We start from the raw sequence: 15,031 nt of genomic DNA, 5'->3' as shown, positions 1-15,031 counted from the left end.
GACAAATAGATTTAAGAATACACAGAAGAACTATACAAAAAAGATCTTAATGACCCAGATAATCACGATGGTGTAATCACTTACCTAGAGCCAGACATCCTGGAATGTGAAGTCAAGTGGCCTTAGGAAGCATCACAATGAACAAAGCTAGTAGAGGTAATGGAATTCCAGTTGAGCTATTTCAAACCCTAAAAGATGATGCTGTGAAAGTGCTGCACTCAATATGCCAGCCAATTTGGAAAACTCAGCAATGGCCACAGGACTGGAAAAGGTCATTTTTCATTCCAATCCCTAAGAAAGGTAATGCCAAAGAATGCTCAAACTACCACACAATTGCACTCATCTCACACGCTAGCAAAGTAATGCTCAAAATTCTCCCACACTGGCTTCAACAGTAAGTGAACTGAGAACTTCCAGATGTTCAAGTTGGATTTAGAAAAGGCAGAGAAACCAGAGATCAAATTGCCAACATCCACTGGATCATCAAAAAAGCAAGAGAGTTCCAGTAAAACATCTATTTCTGTTTTATTGATTACACCAAAGCCTTTGACTATGTGGATCACAACAAACTGGAAAATTCTTAAAGAGATGGGAATACCAGACCACCTGACCTTACCCCTGAGAAATCTGTATGCAGGTCAAAAAGCAACATAACTGAACACGAAACAACAGATTGGTTCCAAATCAGGAAAGGAGTATGACAAGGCTGTATGCTTTTACCCTGCTTTTTAAACTTCTATGCAGAACACATCAAGAGAAATGCTGGGCTGGATGAATCACAAGCTAGAATCAAGACTGCTGGGAGAAATATCAATAATCTCACATATGCAGATGAGACCACCCATATGGCAGAAACCAAAGAGAAACTAAAGAGCCTCTTGAGCATGAAAGAGGAGAGTGAAAAAGCTGGCTTAAAACTCAACATTCAAAAAACAAAGATCAGGGCATCAGACCCCATCACTTCATGGCAAATAAATGGGGAAACAATGGAAAGAGTGACAGACTGTATTTTCTTGGGCTCCAAAATCACTGAAGATGGTGCCTGCAGCCATGAAATTAAAAGATGCTTGCTTCTTGGAAGAAAAGCTGTGACCAACTTAGACAGCAGATTAAAAAGCAGAGACATTACTTTGCAAACAAAGGTCTGTCTAGTCTAAGCTATGGTTTTTCCAGTAGTCATGTATGGATGTGAGAGTTGGACCATAAAGAAAGCTCAGCACCGAAGAACTGATGCTTTTGAACTGTGGTGTTGGAGAAGACTCTTGAGAGTACGTTGGACAGCAAGGAGATCAAGACAGTCAATCCTAAAGGAAATCAGTCCTGAATGTTCATTGGAAGGACTGATGCTGAAGCTCCAATACTTTGGCCACCTGATGCCAGGTGTTGAAGAGCTGACTCATTGGAAAAGACCCTGATGCTGGAGAAGATTGAAGGCAGGAGGAGAAGGGGACCACAAAGGATGAGATGGTTAGATGGCATCCCCAAATTGATGGATATGAATTTGAGCAGGGTCTGGAAGTTGGTGATGGACAGGGAAGTCTGGCATGCTGCAGTCCATGGGGTTGCACAGAGTCAGACACGACTTAGCAACTGAACTGAGCATAGTTCTGCCTACCAGAACAAGACCTAGTTTTCCCCATAGCCAGTCGCTCCCATCAGGAAGCTTGCATGAGCCTCTTATCCTCATCCATCATAGGGCAGACAGAAGCAAGAACTACAATCCCACAGACTTCAGAATGAAAACCACAATCACAGAAAGCTAACCAAAATGATCACATGGATCACAGCTTTGTCACAGTGACGGGGCTTGCATGACTCGGTGAAGCAATGAGAAAACGTGGGCCACTAGAGAAGGGAATGGCAAACCACTCTAGTATTCTTGCCTCAAGAAGCCCATGAGCAGTGTGAAAAGGCAAAAAGATATGACACTGGAAGATGAACCCCCCAGATGAGTGGGTGTCCAGTATGCTTACCGGGGAAGCATGGAGAAATAGCTCCAGAATTAGAGCTGGGCCAAAGCAGAAACGACGCCCAGTTGTGGATGTGTCTGGTGGTGAAAGTAAAGTCCAATGCTATAAAGAACAATACTACATAAGAAGCTGGAAAGTTAGGTCCATGAATCAAGGTAAATTGGAAGTGGTCAAACAGGAGATGGCAAGAAGGAACATCGACATTTTAGGAATCAGTGAACTAAAATGGACAGGAATGGGCAAATTTAATTCAGATGACCATTATGTCTAATTCTGTAGGCAAGAATCACGTAGAAGAAATGGAGCAGCCCTCATAGCAAACAAAAGAGTCTGAAATGCAATATTTGTATACAATCCCCAAAACAACAAAATGATCTCAGTTCATTCCCAAGGCAAACCATTCAATATCACAGTAATCCAAGTCTATGACAAACCACTAATACTGAAGAAGCTGAAGTTGAACGGTTCTATGAAGACCTACAAGACCTTCTAGAACTAACACACACAAAAGATGTTCTTTCCATCACAGGGAATTGGAATGCAAAAGTAGGAAGTCAAGAGATACCTTGATTAACAGGTAAGTTTGGCCTTTGAGTACAAAATGAAGCAGGGAAAAGGCTAACAGAGTTTTGCCAAGAGAACACACTGGTCATAGCAAACACCCTCTTCCAACAACACAGGAAACAACTCTACACATGAACGTCACCAGATGGTCAAAACTGAAATCAGATTGATTATATTCTTTGCAGCCAAAGATGGTGATGCTATACATACAGTCAACAAAAACAAGAACTGGAGCCGACTGTGGCTCAGATCATCAGTTCCTTATTGCAAAATTCAGGCTTAAATTGAAGAAAGTAGGGAAAACCACTAGACCATGTAGGTATGACCTAAATCTAATTCCTTAGGATTATACAGTGGAGGTGGCAAATAGATTCAAGGGAGATTAGATCTGGTAGAGTGCCTGAAGAACTATGAAAGGAGGTTTGTAAAATTGTATTGGAAGTGGTGACCAAAATCATTCCAAAGAAAAAGAAATGCAAGAAGGCAAAGTGGTTGTCTGAGGAGAACGTACAAATAACTAAGAAGAGAAGAGAAGCAAAAGTCAAAGGAGAAAGGAAAAGAACTACCCAATTGAATGCAGTTTCAGAGCATAGCAAGGAGTGATGATAAAGCCTTCTTATGTGAATAATGCAAAGAAATAGAAGAAAACAACAAAATGGGAAAGACTAGACAGCTCTTCAAGAAAACTGGAGATACCAAGGGAATATTTCATTCAAGGATGGGCACAATAAAAGAGAGAAATGGCAAGGACCTAATAGAACCAAAAGACATTAAGAAGAGGTGGCAAGAATACACAGAAGAGCTATAGAAAACATGTCTTGATGATCTGGATAACCACAATGGTATGGTTACTCACCTAGAGCTAGATATCCTGGAGTCTGAAGTCAAGTGAGCCTTAGGAAGCATTACTACGAACAAAACTAGAGAAGGTGATGGCATTCCAGCTGAGCTATTTAAAATCCTAAAAGGTGATACTGTGAAAGTGCTGTACTCAGTATGCCAGCAAATTTGGAATACAGTAGTGGCCACAGGACTGGAAAAGGTCAGTTTTCACTCTAATCCCAAAGAAGAGCAATGCTAAAGAATGTTCAAACTATCATACAATTGGGTCAAGCTAGGCTTCAGTAGTACATGAACTGAGAACTTCCACGTGTACATTCTGGCATTAGAAAAGGCAGAAGAACCAGAGATCAAATTGCCAACATTCGTTGGATCACACAGAAAGCAAGGGATTTCCAGAAAAACATCTGCTTCTGTTTCATTGACTATGCTAAAGCCTTTGACTGTGTGGATCACAACAAACTATGGAAAATTCTTAAAGTGACAGGAATACCAGACCATCTTACCTGCCTCCTTAGAAACTTGTATGTGGGTCAGGAAGAAACAGAACCAGACAAGGAAAATGGACTGGTTCAAAATTGGGAAAGGAGTACGTCAAGGCTGTACATTGTCAGCCTGCTTATTTAACTTCTTTGCAGAGTACATCAAGAGAAATGCTGAGCTGGGTAAAGCACAAGCTGAAATCAAGACTGCCAGGAGAAATATCAACAATCTCCTATATGCAGATTATACCACTCTAATGGCACAAAGGGAAGAGGAACTAAAGTCTCTTGATGAGACTGAAAGAGAGTGAAAAAGCTGGCTTAAACCTAACATTCAAAAAACTAAGATCATGGCATCCATTCCCATCACTTCATGTCAAATAGATGGGGAAACAATGGAAACAGTGAGAGACTTTATTTTCTTGGGCTCCAAAATCACTGTAGACAGTGACTACAGCCATGAAATTAAGACGTCTGCTCCTTGGAAGAAAAGCTATGACAAATTTTGACAGCATATTAAAAGAGCAGAGACATCACTTTGCCAACAAAGGCCCATATAATCAAAGCTTTTTCTAGTAGTCATGTATGGATGTGAGAGTTGAACCATAAAGAAGGGTGAGCACTAAAGAACTGATGCTTTCAAATTGTGATGCCAGAGAAGACTCTTATGAGTCCCTCGAACAGCTAGGATATCAAACCAGTGACTCCTAAAGGAAATCAACCCTGAGTATCCATTCGAAAGACTGATTCTGAAGCTGAAGCTCCAATATTTTGGCCACCTGGTGCAAAGAGCCGACTCATTGGAAAAGATCCTGATGCTGGGGAAGATTAAGGGCAAGAGGAGAAGGGGGCAATAGAGGATGAAATGGTTGGATGGCATCACTGACTCAATGGACATGAGTTTGAGCAAACTCTGGGAGATAATGAAGGACAGAGAAGCCTGGCGTGTTGCTGTCCACATGGTTGCAAAGAGTCGGACACGACTTAGCAACTGGACAACAACAAAGAACACCCATCTCAGGCACCCCAGGGAGAACGGCATGCACAGATAGCCCATGTGAGAGCCCAGTGTGTTCGGAACACAGTGCCCAAGCCTGGCTGAAGGGAAATGATGGTTAGTCTTATATGTCAGCTGGCTAGACTATAGATACTGCTGTTCAATCAAATGCTAATCTAGGCTTCTCTTTAAAACTATAGATGTGATTAAAGTCAATAAAACTTAAATAAGAGAGGTGATCCTTGACAATTTAGGCTTCTATCAGTTGAAAAGGCTTATGCGCAGAACTGAGGCTCCTCAAAAGAAGAAATTCCACTTATGCAGAGCAGCCTAGGCGTGTGCCTGAGAGTTCCAGCCTGCCTTTCATGATGGCCAGACCAATGGATTTTAGACTTGCCTTGCCAGCCTTCACAATCATGCAAAGCCAATTCCTTGTAATAAATCTCTTAATATATATTTCACAGTGGTTCTGTTTTTCTGACTGATCCCTGACTGATAAAGAAAGGCAGGCACCTCTCAGAAGATGGGGGAGATGGGCTGGGGAGGGGGGGGAGTTCAGGCTAGACTTGGATTAGAGAGCCTTGCAGCACATGTTAAAGGCTCTGGACTTTTCCTGAAAAGATAAGAAGAAAAGCAGAAGGGACTCTAGCAGATAAAGAGCAGAATCTATCTGCAGTTTAGATGCTGACAATCTGTCCACCTGGAGGATGGGGAATGAACTGGAGTGTCCAGGGCCAGCCAGTAGACAGGACCATAAAAAGGGAGGAAGCTGGAGCCATAATTCAGGTAGGACATGGTGGATCTTGGTTGGATAAAGCTGTAGCAGTGGAAATGGTGAGAAAGGGGTGGGTTTGAGAGACACCAAGGAGTAAGCCTCATGGAACTTGGTGACATACTGGCTGGGGATGAGGCAGAAGGAAGAGGAATCCAAGTTGATTTTCAAGTTGGCACTTTAAATCCCACTGGACCTCAACATACACGGTGGCCACTAGAGGTGCTGCCTCTCATCCACCTGTTGCCAAATCAAAACACGAAGCCAAGGACACTCATTAAGTACCCAGATGCAACATTCAGATCATCCAGCTTGATAACAGCAATGTGTGTACAAGACACCCTGTTGTGAGCCCTTTGGCTCTTTCAGACTAAACCCTTCAGCTGCCCCTGCGCAGAATAAGGAAAAAGGCAACATCTGGCAGAACAAAGCCAGAAAAACAGAAAGAAAGATCCCGGGTAGAAAGGGAAATGAGAGAAAAAGCAGGGTCAGAGCAGCTGCTTCTGCTATTTCCCAAACCTTGGAGTGAACCAAAGGCCTGGTAGGAATCTGACAGGCTCACAGGGAGAGTGAGTGCCAGGGCACTGGCTGGTGAAAATTCCCAGTCTTTACAGGAACCCTGGAGGAACTGGTGGTGAATAGAGAGGAAGGTAAGAAACTCAAGGTAAGAAACCCAAACAATACCAGCCACATCACAGGCTTGATTCATTCCATTTCCTGTCTGCCAAGTGGGCAGAGTTATTCCAGGTTACTACTAAACAGGAGAAAAATAATCATCAAGCTATAAAAGACTGGATACCAAGGTCTGTTTGGGAGAGAAAAGAGATGGAACAGAGCCCTTTGTTTTGATGACTGGCTAAATAATCTGTCTGCAACAACACAAGAGACCCTGTTTCAATCCCTGGGTAGGAAAGATCCCCTGAAGAAGGGAATACTCCAGTATTCTGATCTGGTGAATTCCATGGATAGAAAAAGTTGGACACAACTGAGCGACGAACACTAAATGATCTTGTCATAACCATTACTTTCTCTGTGGTCATGATGTTTTAAAAGAGAAAAAGGCAGGACTTAAAAACACCCATTAATGAGCTTTCGTTCCTAATAATGGTGGACAAGATATTATTAAACCAACCTTCTTGCAAAAACCCACCATAAACTTTGGACAAAATATAAAAACTTTAACTTGAAAGTACTGAAATGCAACCAAAATCAGTAGAAACTGGAAGGGCAGTCCTCACAGAAGGAAACAGCAATACACAAGTTTCTCATTTTTTATGGCCCTTCACCTAAAGGCAAGCTACATTAGGAGCCAGGCCAGGAGACTGAAACTATGGTAGAAACCCAAAAGCCGATCTTACTGGATTAAAGAATCTAAGGCCACTTTGGAGCAGCTACAACAGCAAGAAAGTGATGCTGAAAAGGAGTGAGCCATGGAGGTGGAACCCCAAATTCTAAATATAAGCTCATGACTGAACTATGAACTATGCATGCAGAGGGCACGAGCAGCCTCCCTTAAGAGATTTCAACCTGCCATTTACTGCAGGGGAGACAGAGTTCAGAGATTGAGCCCTATCATTGCTTGATAAACAAACAAAAAAACTCTACTGAGGCAAATAATAATCCAGAGTCTCTACAGCATATGACTCATAATGTCAGAGATATAATCCATAATGACAATCCATAATGTCAGAGATACAATCTATGTCTAGACAATACAAACAAAGTGAGCCATTCCAAAGAAAAGGCAACCAATGAGACTGATCCTGAGATGACTGAGATGGTATAATTACAAGGAATTTTTTTTTTTTTTGGTGGTCCATATGGGGATACAAGGATTTTTAAAGAAGCTGGTATAGCTATTCTGAAAGATTTTTTTAAGAAAAGAAAACATACTTGTAATGGACACGTTAGAAATCTCATTAGAGAAACAAATTATTTCAAAAAATAATAATCAAATGGGTAACTCCCTGGTGGTCCAGCGGTTAGAGACCTGGCTCTCTCACTGCCAAGGAAGTATGTTCACTCCCTGGTCTGGGGATCTGAGATCCCACAATTCTCACAACACAACCAAAAAATAAAAAATCAAATAATAAAACAATTTCCCATCCATTATTTTTAAAAAATAACCAAATGGGATCTACCCAAAAATAACAATATAAGTCTACACACAAACTTGCATAGAAATGTTCATAGTGTTCTTCACAGTGGCCAAAAAGTGGAACCAACTCAACTAACCATCCGCTGATGGGTAGATAAGCAAAATGTGATACATCCATGCAGTGGAATATTATTCAGCCATAAAAATTAAGTACATAAGATATAACATGAAGGAACCTTGAAAACATTATGCTAAGTAAAATGTACCAGACACAAAAGACCACATATTGTGTGGGTTCCATTTACATGAAATGTCCAGAATAGGCAAATCCATAAAGGTAGAGGGTAGATTACTGGTTGGCAAAGGCTTGGGCAAGGGGAGAATGGGGAGATATTGCTAGTGGGCACAGAGTTTCTCTGGAAGTGATGAAAATGTTCTAGAATTAGATAATGGGAATGATCGTACAACTGTAAATATACTAAAACCCACTGAATTGTACACTTTAAAATGGTTAATTTTATGTTATGGGAATTATATCTCAACTTCTTTTAAAGTAAGGTAAAACATTACGTGAAACTGGGTAATGAATATGAAACTCTGCAACTTTTCTGTAAATCAAAAATTTTTCCAAAATAAAAAGTTTATTTTAAAGTAATTCTATTTACAATAGAATCCAAAATTGTTTTCAGGGACATAAATTAACAAAAGATATTTAGGACTTAAACATTTAGAAGTACAAATCACTGCCAAGACAAATTAAGACCACTCAGAGATACACCATGTTCATAAATTGTTAAGATGTCAATTCTCCCCAAATAAGATTGACCAAGCATCCCAGTCTGCCCGGGATAGGGGGGGTTCCCAAGATGCAAGACTTATCATTTCTAAAACCAGCACAGTTTGAGGAAAACCAGGATTAAATGCAATCTCAATTAAAATTCCAGGTGTGTTTTGTTGAGAGACATTGACAAACTGATTCTAAAATTTATGTGTAAGAACAAAGAACCTAGAGTAGTCAAAACAATTCTGAGGAAGAACAAAGTTGGAGGACTCACAACATCTGATTTCAAGTCTTACTATAAAGTACAATAAGTATAGTATTGGTGAAAGGACAGACTCAAGATGAATGGAAATAGCCCCTGACATATATACTCAATTGATTTTCCACAAAGTTGCAAATGGAATTCAATGAGAAAGGTTAGTCTTTTCAACAAACTGTCATGAACTGGACACCCATATGCAAAAAGAAAAGAAAAACCTTCAAACTACACCTCATACCATTCACGTGCTGTGTGCTGTGCTTAGTCGCTCAGTCGTGTCTGACTCTTTGTGACCCCATGGACTGCAGCCCTCTAGGTTCCTCTGTCCATGGGGATTTTCCAGGCAAGGCTACTGGAAAGGGTTGCCATGGCCTCCTCCAAGGGATCTTCCCAACCCAGGGATCAAACCCAGGTCTCCTGCATTGCAGGCGGATTCTTTACCAACTGAGACACTAGGGAACTCACATAAATAAAATGGCTCATAGACCTGAATGTAAAACCATAAAACTTATAGTTGAAAACACTGGAGAAAGTCTTTGGGGAATATAAAATTAGTGTAAAATGGTACAAACACTTTGGGAAAAGGTGCCAGAAAACTAAACATAACCTACTTAAGGAGTCAGCAATTCCTCTCCTAAGTAAGGACCCAGAAGAAATAAAAGCATTAAAAAAGTGTACAGAAATATTCATAAAGGTTTTTCATATTAGCCATAAACTGGAAACATCCCAGAAGTCCATCTAAGGATAAATGAATAAACTGTGATATATTGACATTAGTAAAATGGATTTCTACTGAGCAATAAAAAGGAACAAATTAATAATGCAACAGAGATAAATCTCAGAAACATTGGGCTGAATGAAGAATCCTCACACAAAAGTATATAGTCTATGATTTCACTTATGTGAAGTGCTTGAACAAGCAAACTTAATTTATGGTTTACACAGAAAAGTGGTTACTTCTGAGGGTGGGGGCAGAGCTGACTGGGAAAGGGCAGAGGGAACTTTCTAGGGTCATGGTAATTTTTCAAACTCTTGGAAATTTGGGTTACACTCATGTATATTATATGAAAAATGCATGAAATGCTACATTTATAATTTGGGAATTTCACTGTTAATTTCATCTAAAAATTCCATTAGCTACTGAACCCAACAAAAGGCCCTACTGCCAATTCACGACAGGACTCCAGAAACAAGAAAGAATAGGAGTTGGACCATTCCTTCTCCTCACCATCTCTCCATAACCCTCCCCCCACCATTCCCAAAATCAGATAAAGTAAGTCAGAACATTTCTGATGTTTGCCCAACTCTTGTACCATCAGGGCCTACATATCCTTGAACTATTCCCCCAAATAAGACCCCAGAATAGAGTTTGAAATTTACACCTAGCATAAATTACTGGCTGGACTCTACTCAGAAGGAGCACTTGTCATTTTACCTTGATACCTCTGTGCTCAGAGATGTTTCAAGGAGCAGGTAAGAGAGACATGAGGAGAGGTGGGAAAGTCCTCCCATCACCTCCCCTTCACCAACCTGACAGCCTGATCTTTAGGACCCTTCAAAGCACACACCAGGATTCTCTTGTCCAGCTGAATCAGACTCGCAAGAATCAGGTCTTGCAGTGCCCACATCTGTCCCTGTGGGATGTAGACTGTGTGAGCCAGCCAGCTTCCAGAACACAGGCTCCCACTCAGCTCTCCCCTCTTGAAGTAAATATGAAGTACACAGGCTGACTCCATTCTCTCCTTGAACACATTCAACTCTGAGTAAAATGTACACTAAAACAGGAAAAAAACAAAAACAAAACTAGGACAGTACCTAGCATATGAATACATTAATGAAGCGGGTATTTTGAAAAAGCCACAGGCATTTTTTTGTTTTGTTTTTATGGCAGTGCTGCACAGCTTGAAGGATCTTGGTTTCTAGGATTGAACCCTGGCAACAGCAGTGAAAGCCCAGAATCCTAACCACTGTGGATCACCAAGGAAGTCCCCACAGGCATTCTTATTTTCATTCTCATTCAGTGAAAAAGATGAAAGGCCACACTGGGTGTGAAAGAGTTGGGATACCTCAACTATCAATTTCGGAAAACAAACTGGTTTGGCCAAGTGGCCACCCCTCTCTTCCCCCAGGAGGCCATCATTAACCTTTCAACTCCCCAGTGGGTGTGGTCCTCCAGTAAGAACTGATTCATCCAAACAAACACAGGTGTCCCCGATCTCTACCACCTGCAGTTCTGGGAAGCTTCCAGAGCTCAATCCATCAGTTGTTAAGGTCATCTGCTAATTTTTTTAAAAAAGAACAGAAACAGAAAACACTTGAGGACTAGAGCACAAAAGAAGAGTTAGCGCCTGGTTATCCTGATAAAGACCCTTGGCCCCTTAGGGAAATACTGTCAGCCTGGAAACTATTTTTCTCACCAGAGTAAAGCTGGGGTAGAGAAAGTGAATAGAGAAAGAAGATACACAAAACATGGGAGAAACAAACTGCTGCAGGCCTTAAATTCAAATCTGTCCCTGGGGTTCTGTCTGCTGTCTGCTTGGCCACAGCAATCTCTCCTCAAATCTTACAAGGCCACCATGAGCCCCAGGTTTGGAAGCCTAGGAGAAGGCCCCATGGAGCACAGCGGGCTTATAAAACTGAGGGCCATTCCTCCTTGCCTCCCTGCATTTTGTCTGAGCTGGTCAGCAACACTTCTTAAGCCCAGATGCTCTTATATAAGAGTTGTTGTTTAGTTGCTAACTCATGTTCAACTCTTTGTGACCTCATGGACTATAGCCCGCCAGCCTCCTGTGTCCATGGGACTCCTTCTCCCTTGGACCCAGGGATTAAACCCACGTCGCCTGCATTGGTAGGCAGATTCTTTACCGCTAAGCCACCAGGGAACCCCTTACATAGGAAGACATGAACCTCAAAAAAACAAAAAACAATGAAAAATCTATGCCAAAGAGACCAAACTGATCTGACCAAATTGATTCTTTGTGTCTTTTTCTAACATTTTGCTCTTTCCCACAAGGTACTGAGAGTGGAGTGAAAACCTGCATTAGATCTCAGCTGTTCTTCCTTGCCTTCCTGGTAGTTCATTTTAGCTTCTGGAAGCCAGAGCTGCCAGACTTGTGAAGGGAAGTGCACTGAAATTTTCAATATCTTTGAGAGAAATCCACTCCTCTCACCACCTTCTGGGACTCTTGAGGTGGCCCAAGGGCTGCCTTGATGCCTCCTCTCTGCAATCTGACCCAAGGACTCCCAAATTGGACTAGTAATTAGTGAATACATTTAAAACAAACTCTCTCCCCATGTGTATCCACTGACCAGCATCAAATAAGATCTTCCCTGTTTTGTTCCTCAAAATGTCCCAGTAGGTGGTTTTGTACAAATTATGTTCAAATTCTTATCAATATTCTGTTAAATAACCTCAAAACTATTCCCTCCAAGAGCCCCTCATCAGGGGCGATGACCCAGAGTAAAGACCACTTTGCTGCACACTCCATAGAATACAGTGTCCATCATATCCTGAACTGTGCGATGAGGCAGCATCTGACGGGTGGAGAATTAAGAGTACCTGGTGATATGTACACTTTGTCCAAAGCGTCTTTCAGATGGCAGCAAACAGGGTCAATCCACGAACCAGCATTCACCGCTGCTGGCTACACCCCAGGTGGCAGCATCTCAGCTACCTCTGGCTTAGCACAAGCCCTCCCTATTTCACCCTCAGGTCCAGACCCCAACCCCATCCACTCCTTCTCTGCAATATGCTCTGTGCGGTGGAGGAACCAGAGAATGCAGCCGCTAATTCAAACCAGAAAAACCGAGGGAGGACACAGGACTGAAAAGAGCTTTTCATCCAGCCTGACCCCTTCCCCTTTGAGAATTTTGGCTTGGCTACTTGGTTCACCGCTATCAAAGCCAGAAACCTATTTTCTTTACTCATTCCTGCTAGTAAAAGGAGATGAAATGTGTGTATGTGGCTTTGCAAATGAAGGGAAGAACAGTGGAGGTGGGTGGAGGTACCACACAGAACTGGATGCATGGAGGCGAGAAGCCTCACTGGCCTAGGGTGTAGAGACATCGCCTCTGAGCAGATGATATACAACATCAAGGACCTCATGCTGTCTTGCTCCCTTACACCTGGGAACTAAAACAAATGTATTTTATTGCTGTTCCTTGTTCTCCTCCTCCTCTTCCGAGGATGATTTATGGGCTGAGAAGGAGAGGGGTTCTTCCGCAGGAGTCAAAATTGAGGGCTGGAACAACTGGTGACTTGTCAATAGCACACCATCAAATGGTACAGCCCCACATAAACGCAGACAGAACCAGGCTGTTTATAGGGAGCTGACACTCACATGAGTTTAGTGGGTACCAGAGACCACTCAGTGATGTGGCGGCTTATGTTCTTAATGAGAAGCTATTTTACACAAGCAAAAAGCTGCTGTCTCCTAACAAATGGACTCTGAAAAGACTGGAAAGGAAGAATTCTCCCTATTTAGCTAATGGGATGGGATGTGTCCAAAACGCCAACTGTCATTTCTTTTTCCCTAGCAGTTAACGACCCCAAACCCTCCACTAGGCTCTGTGCCAAGACCACCACACACCCGGTACAGCAGGGCGTGAAAACCGCAGCCTGTTGTCCGCTCCAAGCGTGTAATTTGAAACAAAACAAACAAAACATCAGCCAGCTCACAATCGGTAGATTCTGGCCAGCTCCTGGTGTACATTTCCTAAGCACCTCCACCCATGAAGCTGGGGCTGAGGCCCCTGTCTCCTGACCGCACAGCTCCGGCTCCCGGGGCCCTAAAACTCTCTCCCTAAAACATCACTTTTCCAGACTGAAAGTTCCTTCGATCAGGAACCTGTGCACTTCACTGCCTCAAAGAGTTGAGGAATGGAGACACCCTAAAGTTGGCCCAGGGCTCGTCTAGTCATGTTTTGTTGAAGGTGGAAGCTCTTGGGTCCCAGCAAGAAGGAACATCTCAAGACAGTCCTTCTCCAGCCACTGTCTGCGCTCCCAAACCCACACCCTCCACCGCCAGTTTCCGCCCCAAAGGCCAGGGCTCGGTCCCGCAGCTCGCGCCTGACGCTCTCCCTTCCCGGCCCCGCACTCACCCACCGCCAGGATGCGAAAGCCCCGCGGCGGGCGCAGGGCCCGGCGACACCAGGCGTCGCGCAGCACCTGCAGGCTGGCGGGAGGCGCGTGCACCAGCAGCACCCCGCGCCGCAGCCAGCCCTGGAAGGCCAGCCGCGAGGCGGCGCGCGCCAGCCGCGAGTTCCAGAAGCAGCGCGCGTTGGCTCTTCGGAAGGCGCGGAACACAGCGCGCCCGCCAGGCTCCTCCGCACCCTCCGCCTCCTCCTGCGCCTCCAGCCTGCACAGCACCAGCGCCAAGGAACCCGGCGCCAGTTGCACGGGCCGGGCCATGCTGCCTCGGCGGCCAGGGCCCGCAGCTTAGCGCATCGCCGGGTTCCGCAGCTTCGGTGCGCTGGTGGCCGCGGTCTGCGGGAGGGATCGGCTTACTGTGCGCCGCGCCGGCTGCCGGGGGAACGGGGCTCCAGGGGGCGGGGTCGATTTGAGCGCCGGGCAGGGGGTGGGGCGGAACGTGCAGCCTGGGAACGGCCACTGCTCTCACCCGAGAGGCAGCCAATAGGGGTTTCCAAGTGCTGAATTCCCAGGTCATTCTCCATACCCCAACCCAATCCCCCAACTCCCACTCCGGGGGACTCTCCACTTCCCTGCTTCCCGGCAACCCGAGCTCCTCTTCCCCCATGGGCCGTCACAGGGGCTTTACCCGACCGGTGGGCGGGGGGCGCCCGCAGCTCCCGAGGAACCAAGCTCCCTCTAACTGCGGCGCGAAGGGCAGGTCAGGGTTCCCCAGAGCCCGGAGATCGCCCCCAAGAAGACGCCACGAGGGGTGAATTCCCTCGGGTCAGGAGTTAGGTCTCCGTCTGCTTCTAATCAGTTTGCGTAAGTTACTCTCCCTCTGTGACCTCCGTTTACTCTCTAGTAAAATAAGGAGTTGGGACTCAATTCTAAGAACCTTTTTCGTGACTTTCTGAGGTTCTAGTGTCTGGTCCCTCTCCTGGGTTATCCCATTCACTTGAAGTGTTAAGGGAAAAAGAATGATCCAGAGGCTCCATCTCGATTGGCTGGCGAGGGGCTGTAGTGAAATCCGTGGGATTCAGGCCTCGGTTGGGATGGGGATTCGGACAAGAATCTCCAGGAGTGTACGGAAAGACTCCAGCCAGTGCCTCGCAGCATGGGGGGCAGTTCAGATGCTGA

At 44.3% G+C, this 15,031-nt stretch overlaps 1 protein-coding gene across 3 annotated transcripts in view; it reads right to left on the bottom strand.

The window, feature by feature from the left end:
* The window catches only part of STOX1 (storkhead box 1), a 67,174-nt gene extending 52,903 nt beyond the window's left edge, over positions 1-14,271 (bottom strand). For 2 of the 3 annotated variants that reach the window (XM_042241169.2, XM_042241168.2), the window contains exon 1: positions 13,864-14,271. In XM_042241169.2, coding sequence (XP_042097103.1) covers positions 13,864-14,173 — 310 coding nt within the window. In that variant the 5' untranslated portion in view covers positions 14,174-14,271. Of the gene's footprint in view, positions 1-10,293; positions 11,981-13,863 lie in introns of those variants that run through there. The other variant, XM_060406853.1, reaches the window with a different exon arrangement.
* Between the last annotated feature and the right edge of the window lie 760 nt (positions 14,272-15,031).

The sequence above is a fragment of the Ovis aries genome, chromosome 25 (genome assembly GCF_016772045.2).
Source record: "Ovis aries strain OAR_USU_Benz2616 breed Rambouillet chromosome 25, ARS-UI_Ramb_v3.0, whole genome shotgun sequence".
Classification (NCBI taxonomy): Eukaryota; Metazoa; Chordata; class Mammalia; order Artiodactyla; family Bovidae; genus Ovis; species Ovis aries.
Note: the sequence above shows the minus strand (reverse complement) of the source record. Positions and strands in the feature narration are given on the sequence as shown.